The sequence below is a fragment of the Platalea leucorodia genome (genome assembly GCF_965183815.1).
Source record: "Platalea leucorodia genome assembly, chromosome: 4".
NCBI lineage: Eukaryota > Metazoa > Chordata > Aves > Pelecaniformes > Threskiornithidae > Platalea > Platalea leucorodia.
In genome coordinates this window covers 35,342,542-35,359,032 of record NC_138826.1, presented here as the reverse complement: position 1 = coordinate 35,359,032, position 16,491 = coordinate 35,342,542, and the positions used below count along the sequence as shown (strand labels likewise).

Sequence of the window (16,491 nt, the reverse complement as noted above, 5' to 3'; positions counted from 1 at the left end):
AAAAAAGTAATGTTTTTAAATTTAAAATTTATCCTGTGAATGTGTCATCCTCTAAAATCTGGCAGAAACAAGAATTGGGACAGAATGAAGGTTTTTTTGAGAGCACTGCTTTGGAAACCATTAATCTTCAAGCAGAAAGCTTATTACAGTAACAGTAAGAAGATCATAAAGCTAAGCTAAAGAAGACCTCAAGTTAAACAAGAACACTACCACGAGACAAACACAATAAAGGTAACTAGTTTTCCCCATCTAGCGAATCTTTATGCTACTTAACATTGGTCAAATCAAGAGTCAGAAAAATCCCCATTTTAGTCGTCACTTTTTCCTTTTAAAGAATTCTTCCAGAAATCACGTTTAAAACCAAAGAACAAGAAACTTAACACCACAATACACCATTACTTATGAGTGTTCAATACGGCTGTAACATGGAAGCGTTAGAAAAACTGCCACTTGTCCCCAGAAAGTGAGTAGATAGGACTAAGAATGGAAAACACCAGCACATTTAGCCAGTAATAAAAACTTCACAGTACTGGTTCCTATTACCTCCTTTCAGCCAGAGCTGACATTTTAAGTGTGGCGTGATGCTGCTGCCAACGCTGGCATCACTACCTCCTTCACACTGGCAAAGTCATCTAATCTTAGTTAAAGCTACCAGGCAATTTAACAGCAGAAAAGCCAACTTTTCACCAGTGAGTGCAGTTGAAGGTCAGCAAAATTCACTTTTGCCCTCAATCTGTACATCACAGACTAGTATAGAGGCACAAGAGAGATCGCTGCAGCTGACTGAAGCAGAAGGACATGGAACAGCAGCAGCGGGGAGCCTGGGCACAATCAGTGTCATTGACACAGAGAGCTACAACAGCCAAGCATTTTCTAATAGTTTTTCTGTTTGCATCAATACCCCCCCAAAAAACTCAAAGTTGTTAGCAACACCTACTGCTACACACTATAAGCCCATCCCTCCTCTGGTATTTCTACAGTAAATATACAACAAACTTCAAGGATGTGCCCAATTATTCCAAGGCTTTTCAAATTTAAAACCTTAAGTATTATTTTTAAAAGTGCAGTTTGTATTTCACACTGGGTGTCAGCACACTGCACTAATGTAGCGGACAAAAACAAAGCCAGTTTCCACAGATGGAAACAGATTTTAGCCGAGTGTGATGTCATTTACTTTATTTTACTAGTAGATATATGGATAAGCCTGCTTACCAATGTAATTTTACTGCCAGTTGTATGCCTAGCTATTTCAGTTTTTCAGCTGTACTCAGCAACTAATGTAGCCTTCCTTTTTTGGTACAGCCGCTTCCTCTACAGACATTTTGCTCATTTAAAGACAAATGTTTCTCAAATATACTGGGAGATTAAAATCAAAAGGCAAAGCAAAAAAAGTATCAAAAAGCCTTCAAATCTGAATAAAACAATGTATGTGTGTATCCATATAGCTGTATTAAAACAAACATACCCTACTGCCTGTATTATCACATAATCTACAGTCTTATAGGTTGAATAGCTTTAAAGAGCACAACTATTTGAAAAACTCATTTCTGAAGCGAAGCAACTGAGTTTGCATTTGACTGATAACTGAAAAAAACAGTCACCTGCACGCACATTGCTCTGGGACTGAGCGTATTTAACCTGGATATTAACAACTCTAAGGGTAATGTTTAAAAAAAAATTTTAAAGCCCACAAATGAAAGCCACCAAGTCGCTCAAAAAAAAAAAAAAAAAAAAAACAAAACAACCCCTGCTTGCATCCAGACTCCCAAAACACTAAGCCATTAAACCAACAGTGCATTTAGGACTTCAGTCTGTTCACACGGCCAAAGAATTGCCCGAAGCAAGGAATAGTGTTTGGCCCTTGATTCTTTTGTTCCTCTGAAATGCAGAAAGACAAGGGCCACAGGTGTTCCCTAATAGTAACAGCCGTTCAGGAAACTCGTTCAGTATGAGGTACTTCGGGGACAATGCCATTTGCTAAGCTCCCTTTCCTTAAAGGGTTTGATAACAGAGATGACACCCATTTGTCCACCCACTGACAGACTATCTTGGCACAGACTGATACAGAGCCAGACATTCGTTAATATGTGCATCTACAGTGGAAGTATGCCCCTACATCCTGACGGATCACTTGACAGCATTTGGCAGGTTGGAGAATAAAAGAATCCTCCCCATCTCCACAAAACCCTGGAAGCGAATATAAACACCTGATATACTTCCTTACTTCGCTGAGCATGCCCAGTTCCCCTTCCCAATACTAGTCTTTACCTGCAAGCTATGATAGGAGCATCTTCCATTCCCATCATATACACACATGAGCTTTTCCAAGAGCTGGTCAGACACCGTGGAAATACCAGAAGCAACGTAGAGGACTCCCAGCTCCGCGTGTGATATGAAAGCCTTAACTGTACTGCAGTATCTATGCAGAAACTAGGTCTGATGATGTTAGCATTACTTTGCTTCTAGGTGAACTATAATTACTATTCCATGTTATGGTTAGCAAGTTTAGCTTAAGCAAGATTTCTTTTGAAAGGGAAGTTTGCTAATGGAAACTAAATAGCAGAAAGAAATCTAGTCTGAAGAACAATACTTAAACATTTTTGCTTAGACTGTATGCTACTCATACTTTAAGCCACTCCCATAAAAGATAAGCAGTTTGGATTTTCTTTTTTTTTTTTTTTTTTGCTATAAAGCAGTAAGGCTAATCAGTTATGCACTAAGTTATAATGCTACACATCTCTGTGTGATACCCTCATGCTCAAAATAAGGCATCTGGAGTATCTGTAAGAATTCTATTCAGAAAAAATAAAAACCACCACAATTAAACGGAAAAAGCAAGACCCTCAGTCATGCATGCCAACACCCCCTAAGGGTTACAGCTGGGTAACTGGTATGTTCTAGGCTAAGCCAGCTATCTCCTAGGATTTTACATGTCCAGACAAACAAAAGCTCACCCTGGCATTTTTGTCCTGAATGTTTTTGAAAGGCACTACATGAAACAAAGTCTTTCTCTCCAGCACCTGACAGAATTTAGTTCCATTTTGCTACCGGACAGCATTCAGATACACACCACTTACCATAACAGTCTACATTAAAAGACTATGTATTCAAGTAATTACAAAGAATACACTTGGACCAAAATGCTAGTCTGTTACAGGGACAAGGGAGCACGAGGATAAGCTCCTGAACCTCACACCAAATTGTATCTTACTTTTTCTTCCACCACCACCCCCCCGCCTCAGGCAAGGAGCTGGGGAAATCACACAAACCCTATTAAAAGAACGTGTCTACTAACAGTAGCAAACCTTAACTCAGCAACTCCTTTAGCAGATTACAGTTACCAAAAGGCAGGAATGCAATCAGAAACAGATCTGTTAAAATCTTCACAGCATTCTTATATAGAGAATATCCCCAAAAGCCATAGAAAAAAAGTCTTAACAGTTAAAGAATATACTCAGAAGCACTGACAGATCTGAATAAAGCACATTCCTGAGCAGAGCAAGGAGGCTATTAACCTTCCAGCTTAGGAAGCTGGAATTCTCCAAAGCAACTGCCAGATTCTTCCAAAGCACAACATAACCAGAAGTAATCCAATTACTCAAGCAGTTGAAAAATCACCCTGAAGTTTTAAGGGGAAAAGTGACCTCCCTCCCAATTCCACTAGAAAGCAGGACTTCCTTATGTCAGGAACATTTATTTAATGAGTCTTAAGTATAATAATTGCAAGCACTCTGATAGAAGACGATTAAGCCTTTCTTCCAACACACAGCTCCAGGCTCCATTACCTGTATCCTATCCACCCGTGTTTATGGAATACTATTTTATTGACTTAGCCCCAAATAGGGAACCTGTTGCCAGATACCCTTCAAGTTCTCTCAACATGGAAAACAGCCCTGCCTGAACCTTGAAAGAAGTCTAAAAAGAGCACACCAACATTTAGAAAAAAATATCTTCTGCAAGGGATGTCCTGTACTGGAATCTGCAGAAGTACTGACGTACTTACGGGCAAGATACATCAGCAAGATTGATCGCTTGGCTCACCAGGTTTCTCCCACAGAAAACAAGATTCAGATACCAAAAGAACATTCAAACTTTTAACCCATTTTCTCTGCAGAGAAATTTGAGTCCAAAATGCGGATTTTCCTTTCCTGCCGCTACCTAAAGCAAAATTCACCTATAAATGCATCCTCCTGAGTATTCCCCTTTGTTTTCTCTATATGCTCAAGAAGAGTTGAAAGCACTGGAAACTTTCATAGCATTTTCTAGGTTGCCTCTTAGTCATTCTACTTGTTACTACAAAACTCTACATAACACAATAAAGATCAGAGAGCGGTCTTAATTAACAATTAACTTGATACCTGAACAGACATTAGATGTGCTACCTCCTTCAGCGAGAATTAACCTTGAATTTCCAACTCACAGCCTACATACAGCTTACAGCCTATTAGGCCAGTTCAGTCAGCCAGCAATATACTCCAAACACAAGTCCCTTGAGTCCCACTCTCCCAGCAACAAACCTACCATATGTGCATTGTAACAGCCCCCTCTCAGAGGCCTATGGCAGTCTGGAACAAGGTACTGCTAAAAAACAACTCCCAAAGCAAAATCCAGGCTACCCTCTAACAAGTCAACCTGGAGACCATCTTTCACATGGACAAGCTGTATTAAGTGCTCTAACACCACAGCTCTCCCAGTCACTCGCTTCTCAGACCTGACAGGTACACAAACCCTGTGAAACAACTCACTTCTTGCTCACATACAGATCGCATACAGCACAGAGGTACTTGGGGAGAAGCTACTGCACATCAATCTCACTAGACAAATCTATGCCTATGTCTGGAGACGGTGTCCAAAACTTGTGTCCAAGACTGACCGCCTTCTCTTGTGCTGCTGGATAGCCTAGGCATATTTTAACAGAAGGATATAAGGCTGGAGATACCATCACCATGTCATTAAAAAAAAAGAAACCACCACAAACACAAAACCACAACGAACCAGCTCTCAAACCATGTTCAAAACATACAGTCAAAAGGCCCAACAAACCCAGTAGTACAGAAAATTCCGAAAAGCTAGTACTGGAAAGCAAAATTGAAAACGCAATAGGAACAGAAGTTGTTATAAAACTCTTAAGTCACTTCTCTACATGCCTACCTATTCATCGCTTTATTTTAACATAGGTGCCTGACCACTGCTGTAATAGCACCGTGACCATCCCCGCACTATTTCCTGTTTACAGCCTGACTAAGCGCAGCCACGTGCGCAGAACAGTCAGCAGGTGAGCTCCTGACTTCCAAGTGCCCACACCGAGGAACTGGAACAAGGCACATCTTACAACGCTTCCACAGGATAAAGAGCAAACACTGAAGACCTTCAATAAAGAGTAACCCTTACTAGAGAACTTAAATCTTTCACCTAGCTCTTACCTCAAGCTCAATAGAAGAATTTCATCCCTGCTGGAAAAGTATTAATTTCCAAAGCTGCTCACGTAAGTTATTTCCTTCACATCTACCTTAAATAGTCCCTGATTTCACCTGTTGCTATGACTGTTTACCACTGGAAGCAAATTATTTGTGGCCTCACAGCAGCCACCTGTAGCATCAGGCAGGAGCACAACTGAACCCTGAGAACTAGCCAACAATTAGGAATGATTGCATCTACTCACACAGCTCTTAAGAGAACCTGGCATGACTTTGTTCAAAGATGTGTCCTTGTACTGAACAGTGTTTTTCTTTTAATGATCAGCGAGGACTGACAGCTGGATTAAAGATGTCAGTTAAAAGAGACCAATTGACTAATTCGTTATTTTTCATCTTTTTAAAAAAAGGTCCAACCAACTCTAGTTTTCAGCAGATATTTTCTATTTTTGTTTAGTACATGCATGAATAAGCTTACTCCATGGAGCAGGTGAGCAAGAACACAATTAAGACCACAATTATTTTATAAGTTTAAAGATGAAAGCTGATACCTACATGGATGTTCAAAGAAACCGTCACATAGCATAAACTCTATTTTAGGTGATTATGCTTTAAAAGAGTTTACATAATAAAGGTGATTGACAGAGAAGCACACTTATGAGCTTCCTTGTTTTTGAAAAAGTTCTTTACACTTACTACTCTCAAAGGTACTACAACCTACACATACAGTTTTCATGAGAAACATGATCCTCTCAATTTAGGATACTTCCTATGAGCTCCTAAAAAGACAGCACTAATTTCATGCAGATGAAGTGCTGAACAAGATCAGCATGAACATTACAAATTAAATGAGGTGTTCAATTTTGCCATGACGTTTAAAGTTACATAGGCATTTAATACTTAGTTTCTTGGCTTTGATAAATTGAAGTAAAAAATTACGAGCTCTCTTATTTACTTACTTACTGTTCTTAGCTTTGTGTCTAGTGTCTTCAAAATAATTTTGGAAGCTCCTACAAGTTGTTAATTAGGTCTTAATTTCTGTGTAAGAATATGAAGTCCTTCAGATCAAGGATACTCCAAAAGAATCCAGGAGAGACCTGGCAAACACCTTCCATTTTAATCTAACTGGTACACTGAAAAATTGTTCATTACAATAACTTCAACTAACTCATGTAAAGTCAGTGGCCACTTCTTTTCAAAGGTTTCTCTGCTCCGTGCCACAGTAAATTCTGAAACAAGCAAAGATAGATGGATGTTTGGAGAGCCAAAGCTAGCATAAAAGAATAAAGCAAATACTATCATCTCAGTACTGCCAACTCCTACACATTTTTAAACATGTTTAACAGTCTTAAAGCTTCAGCTCTTGGAGATCTCAAAGATCCCAGTCCTGGTGAAATGACCAGGTAAGAATCAGATTTGTATATGAAGATCATCTTTTATCCAGTACAAAACTGAAACAGAAGCAGTAAGAGCGGCAATACTAATTAAATGACAAAAGTTTTGCAGTTGATAGAAACAAACTAAAACAAATGCTGTCAAAAATACATGAACACCACATCTCCAGAATAAAACTCAAAAAAACCCCAACAAAATACATTCTTATTACAGCAACTGTACTTAATGTTTAAAGTAGCCTCACTCATTAACATATCTAAGGCCCAAAGTACGATAACTCAGTATTTTAAGTGGCAGTAATCTCTTTCACTGATGGGAAAAAGAAATTTTTGGTTCCAAGGATCCAAGGCCAGCTTTTTCTTTGTTAGCACTAACTTGGGTATATTTACCCCAAGTTATATTATCTTCAATTAAGCTATGGAAGTCATGATGGAAAGCCCATGCATAATTGCACAATATAAGACATCCAAGTCTCAACTGCATGAGATGAGGAGAAATTCTTTGTATTAAGGTGCTGAAGCATATTTTCTCTATTGTCTCAGCAGCTGCATAAGGAAAAAGTGACCTGACAACACACAAACTATGCAAGTTCAGTAATCTAGTACTTACTATTTTCAATATTAGAGGAAAACCGCTTTATATTCTCTCAAGTTAAGACTATAAAAGTCATGCTCATTCTCAACCATTTTTGGAATCTAAAGTTTTCTTCAGCTTTGGAAAGTGGCTTTAGAACTAGCCACTGCACTAGAATCTCCCCATCCTGGCCTCGGCCATCACTTACAATCCAGAGTCATTCCCTCTAATACCTCAGAATGCCATATCGTTAACAAAAAATGGATTTCCACTTGGATTCTTACCTTGTCAACTTTGCTTTTTTACCTTACATTGGTCTGCTAGAGACTTTGGAGAACCTCACAAACTAAAAATCCACAATCATGCCATTGCTTGCTGGTCTAAGACAGTATCTTCTCTCAACATTTTTGGAGCACCATCAACATCAAAATAACTGGCTATAGGAAACTAACATTTAAAATAGGAGTGGTCCCAACTAAGAATTGCTTCTGCTTGTTCCAAGGAAAACCACATTTTATTTTTGAGCCATTTGTAAGTGGAAGACAAACCACGCTGCATGTAACCATACATTCATCATATGGGTTGTATTTTTTTTTTTTTAAATGAAAGAAGTGTCCAACACTGCTACAGGCCACACTATGTGGAATATTAATCTGACTGGCTGGTTTTAGAGAGAAAAGTGAAGTTCATAACCCAAAGGCCCAGAAAGCTCCTACTTAATCATTACACATCCTAGAACCTAAGTGTATTGTCACAGACCATCCTCAAGGTCCTGCCTCTCCCAGGAAAATGCTACAAAGACAAGAATTTGAGCAAAGAAAAAAGTGCAACCAGAGAACACTGACTCTTAAAGTAAAAATTAGCCTGTCTTATCTCTTCCCCAGACAGCTGGGTTTTTTTGCTTTTGATCATCAGAAGTTATTTACATCTCAATTTTTGCCTTAAGGTCCCCAATTTCCAAACAATTCTGTTAATCTTATGACCCAGAAAAGTATTTCTGAAGCCTCTTAGAGCATTCAAAAACCAAACTTCCCCATTGTACACAGGAAAAGGCTTCCTCTATGAAATTTGTATTTGGCAGATACTGTTAAGATAACATCTGGACTTGTCATTCCAAAGTATACGTGTTTCCTCAATTATAACCAGTACTTAGAGAACTCTGTGAATACACTGTTAGACACCAAGCCAAGAACCAACAACAGGCATAAGCTCTACCAAACTTATTCATGGAGTTGTATTAGTAACCTAACCTTAATGTCAAAAATACCATGCTAAAAGATACCTTTTTTTCCCCCTCTTTTCTGAACCCATTTATTAACAAATGTTAATTCCATTTTGTCTCAAGCATTCAAGGTTAACTTTTATTTAAGAAAAAACTACCACTCAGAGTTCTGTATGTAGAATAGTAAAACCAACACTGCATATATTGCATCTATGGCAAACTAATGACTGCCAAAGCAGTCATTTAAAACATGGATTTTATGTTTCAGTGGATATATTGTCTTCCAAGTAAACTTTAAGCTGTTCACTGCTGAAAAATGTGAATAGGTCAGCCTCTTCTCTGGCTTCTAAAACAGTCTAATAGTAAATACACTTCAACTGAGTAACACTAGACATGCTTTTAGACATAAGGGAAACCACGTGTTCTAGAACAAAGTCCTAGTCTGGGGAAAAAGATTAGCAGACAAAAAATGAATAATACGAGCACAAAGCCAAAGAATTAACTTTTTAACATTACAGTTTAAGGTAATGTTACTATACTATCAAAACAAATCAAGATATCTCTAAGCTAGGGACCATTTTCCTCACTCTCCTTTCCACGGTTTTGATCAATGAGTTACAAAACAGGGTGAGGGTAGGAAATAACAAAACTAGACAGCGGTAGGAAGGCACAAGCACAAACTGTTTTCTGATTTTCCCCTTCAAGCACTGCAAGTTCCAACAGCTTTATTAGCAGAAGAAAGTAAAGCATTATGTCAGACTTCTCACTTCAGGAAAAATTCTGCTTTGCGAATTCTTGCATTTAAAGGCTGGATTAAAGGCTTTTGAAAGAAATTGCGCTTAGTTTTCAACATCAAATGCAAGTTCCAACTGTCTTCAGGATATGTGAGCAATATTTCAACGATGATAAAACACAGGGAAAACATTCATCTAGTTAAAACCACTTCCATGTCGATGCTTGCAGACTAGCTATAAAAGACAACAGAAACAGAAGTAACGCCCTATTATTTTGTCAGTGATAAACTGAACTGGAAAGTAACAGTGATGGCTGACAAAATGCTCAATACAGAGTTAGCCACTATAGGGTGTTTTATTTCCCCCTACGTCCAAAAGCATCTCATCAGATTGGTTATTCAGTGCCACCGAAGCCAGTCATGTTTAACGTCAGACTGGACAGCAAAAAAACCTGCAAGAACCTTTCCTACCTAGACTCTATACACCTCATCTCATTTGTCCAGTAGTAAATCGTAACAATCTAGTTTGGCAAGTCTTTAAAATTCGAAAGATTCACAAGAGAGAGATCGTATTGTTTTCAGCTGTCATATTTTCTTCTCTAAAAACCTAGTACTTTCACATAATAGTACAGGTTTTGAAATTCCAAAATTTCAAAAGCAGAATAAAAAGGCACCAGAACACGGGGTTTTGCCAGAAATGTTTTTACATATATTTTTTTAATCATTTCTTAGCAAGGATTAAAACAAACAAAAGCAACTTTTTTTTTTAATATCAGAATTTGGCTTGGGATCTTCCTCAGCCTTATATGAGCATATCAGGAGTTGGCTCTACATACAAAATTACCAGGAAAGAAAAGCCATTCCATCTAGGTTGCAGAAATGCTCAAGAGCCTAAAATACACTTGGCCGAAGCAGACATTGGTTTGTGGAACATGCAAGAGTGGAGGTTGTGTGTTTTAATCAGAAACGTCCTTTTGTGCCAGACCGTGCAGTTCTTGGTATTTCTTTATCTACAATGCATAGGACACAGCTGTGGATTTCAGCACGTTTTGTAAGAGTACATGCCAAGATCATTAAGTAAGAACATCAGACTCCACAGTACGCCTCTAGTTGTGCTCCATCTGTTTTGAGCAAGCTTTAGTCCAGCCGTGGCTGTGAACACTGACCACGCATGCTCTACATCTACACAATCCTGTAAACACAGGAGAGAAAAGAGCAGCTAGACTGCATAGCAAACATTGATTTAAAGAAAGGTATGCCAGGCAGGCAGTGAGACGCTTATTTATAACAAATGGTCAGAGCTAGTCATTTCGCATTGCACTAACTTACAGAATAGGTATTACAAGTAAAGTTTAGCAAGCAGACACTTTTTGCTGTACATATTAGGATTGCCTGAGAAGCTGAACTATTGGAAAGAAGTGCTCTGATGATTTCATTGCTCAATTATGTAAATTATTTTAAACTTTCACACAGACAAGACAATACACTTAATCCCTAGACTTACATATGCTTACAGATTTCAACCTATAAAATTCAAGCCCCTTTAAAAAAACCTGACACCTTGTTTGATGAGAACAGCTGCACCATTATTACTGGAACTAGTTTCACTACAAGAAAGAAGAAGCAGCGATGTGCAAGCGAAGAATGTAGTTTCAGAGTACACTTTAACCAGTTTGGCAATAGGCTGATGACAAAAACAGCATTTTGTCCTGCAACTTTTCATTCCCAACACAGCACTTCCCTAGCAACTACACGACAGCAGCATGAGGTGGTGCAGTTCACTGCAACTAACAAAATATTAACCTCTTTCAAGCATGCTAAGTTTAATTTGGGTTGACAAAACAACCAGACTCACCCTGTGGCCACACGATTTTTGAAACCTGTGGAAAGTGGAGAACGAGGAGCGGGTGATGGGCAGGATGGCCCCTCCCAGCAACAAGCCAGTGAGATCTGTTTCGGCACAGCATGAAGTGCCAAGGCTAACTGATAGATGGTGACTGAATCTTTGCAATTCTGTGGCGAGACAGACATTTCAGCACATCTCTCCGTCTCAGTCGCTCACACTATGACAGCAACTCCTTTTTCCCCACAGGTGCAGCATCAATTTATAGGCCTTTAACTGGAAGGGTACCAGAAGGCATTCAACATCCAACAGCACTCAGCATCCTTCATACTTCAGCTGGAACCATCCTGCCAGGAGAAGAGCAGGCTACAAACAGTCAAAGAAACTCTCCCACAAACAGCCCTTCTGACTTGAAGATTAGGCTGTATATAGCTATTCCTTCCACACAGCATGTGATGGTATCGTTACTTCATTCCATCTGATGAATGATGGTTGTTTCAAGACAACATGTTTGACAGCATGTTGATTAGCAAACAAGAGGGTAAATATTTTTGTACTTATTACTTTTAATTAAAAAAATTTGTATTCCAAGAGCAAGACACAATCCAGGTTTACAAAGAAGGCATACACAGTTACAGAAAACAGCACCACCATGCTAAGCTAGATTTTCCCAATGACAATCCAATCAATACAGAAGCTATGGCTTCAACCACCCATTCTCAGATGTCTAGTAATTCTAGGGGCAGCTGGATGTCTGGAAATGTCAAACAACAACAACAACAGTATTAAAAGTAGAGTAAGAGAATGTCTTGGAAACTACCACGAAAGAAACAGCTCCAATCTGTAAAGTAGCAAAAGCTTGAAAGAGACTGATACTACTACCTACCTTCAGGTCACCTTCTGTGTGCCCCAAACAGTCTTTGTCCAGCTTAATGTAGTTACAGTTATAATCTAATATCAGAACCAAGGAATGCTTGCTGAATCTTTTACTTATACATCTTTCGCTCCTTGCAAGGCTCTAAAATGGGGGTGAGGAAGGCAGGAATCATAAGTACAAGCAGACAGAAAAGTAACTACTAGTACCCAAAACAAATACATCCTCCTGTGGACCACTACAACTCTCCCTTCCAACAGTCATGACTGCTGACCAACTTCACTGAAAACAAAACATGCACTTAAACATGAGGGTAGCGAGTGTGTTGCAAAGCAACACAGATGGGGGAACTTTCATTTTTAAGTGAGGAGGGGAAAAAAGTTAACAGATTACAGCAGACAGTCTGCTTTAACAGATTGCAAGAACAAAATGGCCATCTACTTTGTATTTAGGATGCTTCACATCTTTGCTTGGCACAAGAGCATAGTCTGATCTCATCCATACCAGGCTGTGACTGACAAGTACTCAGCATGTTTACTATTAAATACTGTCTCAGCAACTGATGTGTACACAATTGCTCAGACCTTACAAATGAGAAGAATGAGCAATCAAAGCAGACTAAAAGTCAGGCACAGGCTCTATTAGAAGTCAACAAGATGGGCAGCCACAAATTTAAAGAGCTACTCCCACCATTAAAGACTAAGAACTTGACAAGCTGTACTACTTTGAGAAGTTTTCTGAGACTCCGAAAGAAATTACTATTTTCTTGTTGGTTTTGGAAGTGAAAAAAGGAAAAACCCTGCAGTAATCATTCTGAAAAATTTTGCAATAGCCAGTGTGTTTTAGAATTAATAACGACCTATACTTACTACAGCAGCACCCCATACACACAAAACTTAAAAATGAGAAGATGTTTTAATTATGTGCTTCAAGTCTTCTGCTTCTTGACAGAAAGGAGAAGACATGCAATTAGTACAAGGTATTTCACATGTTGAGATGCATAAGTATAGTAGTATTTACAGAGCAAAGGGAAAAGATTTCATTAAAACAAAGTTTTGCCAAAGATTACTATGTGGAGCAGTGAATTTGAACCACTCCCCGTTTCCTGTGCATGACTCTTCAAGACAATTCACATGCAATTAGGAATTCTAATTCTCTACGAGCTCCGTTCCCTAGTTCCTTAAAGCTTTAACCAAACTATTTTTAGTGGAGTTGATTAACCCCAAATTGCAAACTCTCAAACTGAATCAGAAGTCTGTTTGCTTGGGACATGCCTTGTAGAACAAGTCCTCCACGTCAAAAGTCAGCAGAGGGCACTATGACACACCTGCAAATTAATATTTTGCTGCTCTTTTGGCCCTGAAAAATAGTAGGTCAGTCAGTAGAGGAGAATTCTGCTGCAGCCAAACACCTGCTGCTCCTTCCCATCACCAGTCAAGACAACAGGTATTCCTGACGGCTGCCCACACATGACAACAGGGCTTCTTGGACCTGCTACAGACAGCACAGGATATCCATAGCTCTCATATACAACAGAAAGTCACCACACCAAAATTAAAACACTACATAAGTAAGAGAGAACCTCAGGTCTTAGCAGCTATGTAGTGGTTAAAAATATTTCCATCTTTCTTATGGCATTTAAGGAAAAGGTAGTATACGCCTTCCCAACTCATGACACACAAGTCAGAGAAACAAAGCCACTGGAACAGGTATGTCTGGAAAGAGACCAGGAAGGAAAACAGATCAAATACAGGAAGATAGCATCATGGACACTGAGGAATGAGAACAAGGAGGACAGTCTCAAGACCACTGAAATTAAGACCTCTTCTGTCACACCACATCTACTTCTGTGCTACTTCCCACCTTCCTTTTCCACATGAACCTTGCTTTATTAAGCAAAGTTAGACAATAGCCTTGAAGCTGTCCAAGTTCTCACTGAACACTTTCTGGGAAGCTGAACACTGGCAAACCCACAGCTCCCACAAGTCCCACAGCTAGGAAACAAGGACACAAGAAGGTGAAGAGGATTTATAAATAATATTAAGGACTCTCTTTTTAGCAAAAATAATTAGGACACACAAATGAGTGACCAATGGCAACCAAAAAAAATCAATCTACACGGAACTGCACAACACATTGTCCTTTACTGCCTCTTGCAATGAATCTGTGGACAGCAGTAGCTATTCTTTTCATTCCCTGTGCTATTGGTTAGGCCCAGAGGACTTAATCCTCAAAATGCAAATACAACCTTTAGCAATTCATTTCAGGGAAAAAACAACTAACTCCACAAGAACGTGGTCATTAGAAATTGAGGTGCTCAGCATCGCTGATATTACCCTTACAACCAACGCGGTCTAAGTTGTTGTTAAAATAAAAAATTTCCTGGTTGGTGCTTTTACGTAACAAAGTAGAAACAGGTTCAGCAGCTACATTTGACGTACAGAACGTAAGCATATGCCTCTTGCCTCTAGTGCTGTGTATTGCCCATGGGAAGACCACATTGACAGAGTACACGAACAGCAATTCTTCCTACAGCCTGTCTCTTCCAAACCAATGTCGTCCTTTGCCAATCCTAGAACACAACGCTCTACTTCGCAAGCTCCAATTATCTGACAAGTCTCAGGGAGGGCAGGGAGAAGGAGAAGGACTGCTACGTATCTAGGTGACTAGATCGCAGCAGGAAAATGTACTTGGCGGTATGAGGCGGCTTCCTGACAACAAATAAAGTTTCCAGACAGCTTAAGGGGGATGTTTGTCACCAACAAAACAGGGAAATCCTATTACGCCCTTCTTTGGGTCATACACTCCTGCCACATACTTTGCACTAATTCAGATGGTTGTTGGACTGCTTTGTCAGTAGATTCACTTCATTTGCCTGGCAAAAAGTCACACACAGCAAATCTCAGCTGGAGCGACCCAATAAGCACCAGGGCCCCCACAGTCACAGAGCTACTCAGCAAGGAGCATGAGAAAGACTCAGCCGCTCAAATATTACTCAACATTTATTAGGGAATATTATTCAAATGAGCAAAATAACCCATCAATTTCATGAAAGAATAGTACAGTGCCTAAGAAAAAGACCAGACGTTGCACTGGAGTTTACGCTTTCTCAAATAGAACTTGGACAACACGTAAGATGATACTTTTCACCTAAAAAAGGTTGCCCCGTCGGTTGACAAAAACTCGACTTTACAAAGACCAAGTACACAACAACACTGCCGCTCTATCTCTTCGTCAGCTGATGACCTATACTCACCACAGACCCCCATTTCACACTCCCAAGCATTCTCCTAGCCCTTTCACCTCTGCCACAAGTTAAAACCAGTTACCAAACAGATTTTATGGGTTAATTTGGATCAATTTACAGGCAATGCTCACAAATTACGTCTGACAGCCACCAGCGGCCTGACCTTCTTGGCTCTCCAGCCCAAAGAAACACGCGCGTACAGCGGGCGACGCGCGGTGCGAGCGGGAGAGACAACCTGCGCTGGCCCGGAGCCTGGCGCTGGTTTTGCGGTCGCTTCTGGGAAGACCACGACCCTCTGAGGCACCGGAGCGCTCAGCCGCTGCCTGGCCAGCGTCACTCTTGGGCAGAACCGCAGCTCCCGCTACCTCACTCCTTTCGAGGCGGGGGAAAGCGCTCTGAAGCGATTAAATTCCTAAAAGCGGAGGGGTTTAACGCAGCGCTTCGAAGCCGTCGGTTGATGCAGGGCGGCGGCACCTCGGCCCAGACACCCGCCTCCCTCACCGCCCCGGCAGCCCCGCCGCACCGGAGGAAGCCACCCCCCCGCCCCACCTGCGCCGGGAGCGGCGAGGCCGGACCGTGCCGTGCCGGAGCGGCGAGGCCGGCCGCCCTGCCGCCCAACGGGCGCACGGGGCACCCAGCTGAGGGGGAGGCGGGGGGGGGGGGGGGAAGGAGGCAAAGGGGGCCGCCTCCCTCCTCAGCCCCACCGGGGGAAGCCCCGGGGCCGCCCCCGCCACTGGCAACGTGCCGCCCGCCGGCGCTGCCCGCTCCGCGCCCCCCGGCCCGGCACTCACACGACGGCCCGCGAAATCATCCAGGAAACCATCGCGGCGGCGGCGGCGCGTCCCCTCACCCAGCCGGGCCCGAATGGCCGCGGCCCCGCCCCCGCACGCCCCATTGGCTCGGCGGCTGCGCGCATGCGCCCTGGCGGCGGCGCAGAGCCCGGGCGCGGCGGGAGGGGCGGGGGGGCGCGGGGCGGGTCCCCGCGCGGCGGCGAGCGCGGGGCCGGGGGCGGGCCGTGCCCCCGGCGGGGGCCGGGCGGGCCCCGCCGCCGCTCCCTCCCTCCCTCCGCTCCCGGGGCCGGGGCTGCCGCCTCTGCCCTCAGCCCCGCGCTGCAGCGGGCTGCCCTGCCTGCGCGGTGGGGTTCCTGCGGCGGCGCCGCCTGTTTTCAGACTGACACGTTAAGGCAGCCC

General features: G+C 41.8%; 1 protein-coding gene across 1 annotated transcript in view; it reads right to left on the bottom strand.

Annotated features, from left to right (window-relative positions):
- Positions 1-16,193, bottom strand: part of REEP3 (receptor accessory protein 3) — a 41,369-nt gene extending 25,176 nt beyond the window's left edge. The window contains exon 1 of the mRNA XM_082311034.1: positions 16,093-16,193. Within this exon, the coding sequence (XP_082167160.1) occupies positions 16,093-16,124 (32 nt within the window). The 5' untranslated portion in view covers positions 16,125-16,193. The remainder of the gene's footprint in view (positions 1-16,092) is intronic.
- Between the last annotated feature and the right edge of the window lie 298 nt (positions 16,194-16,491).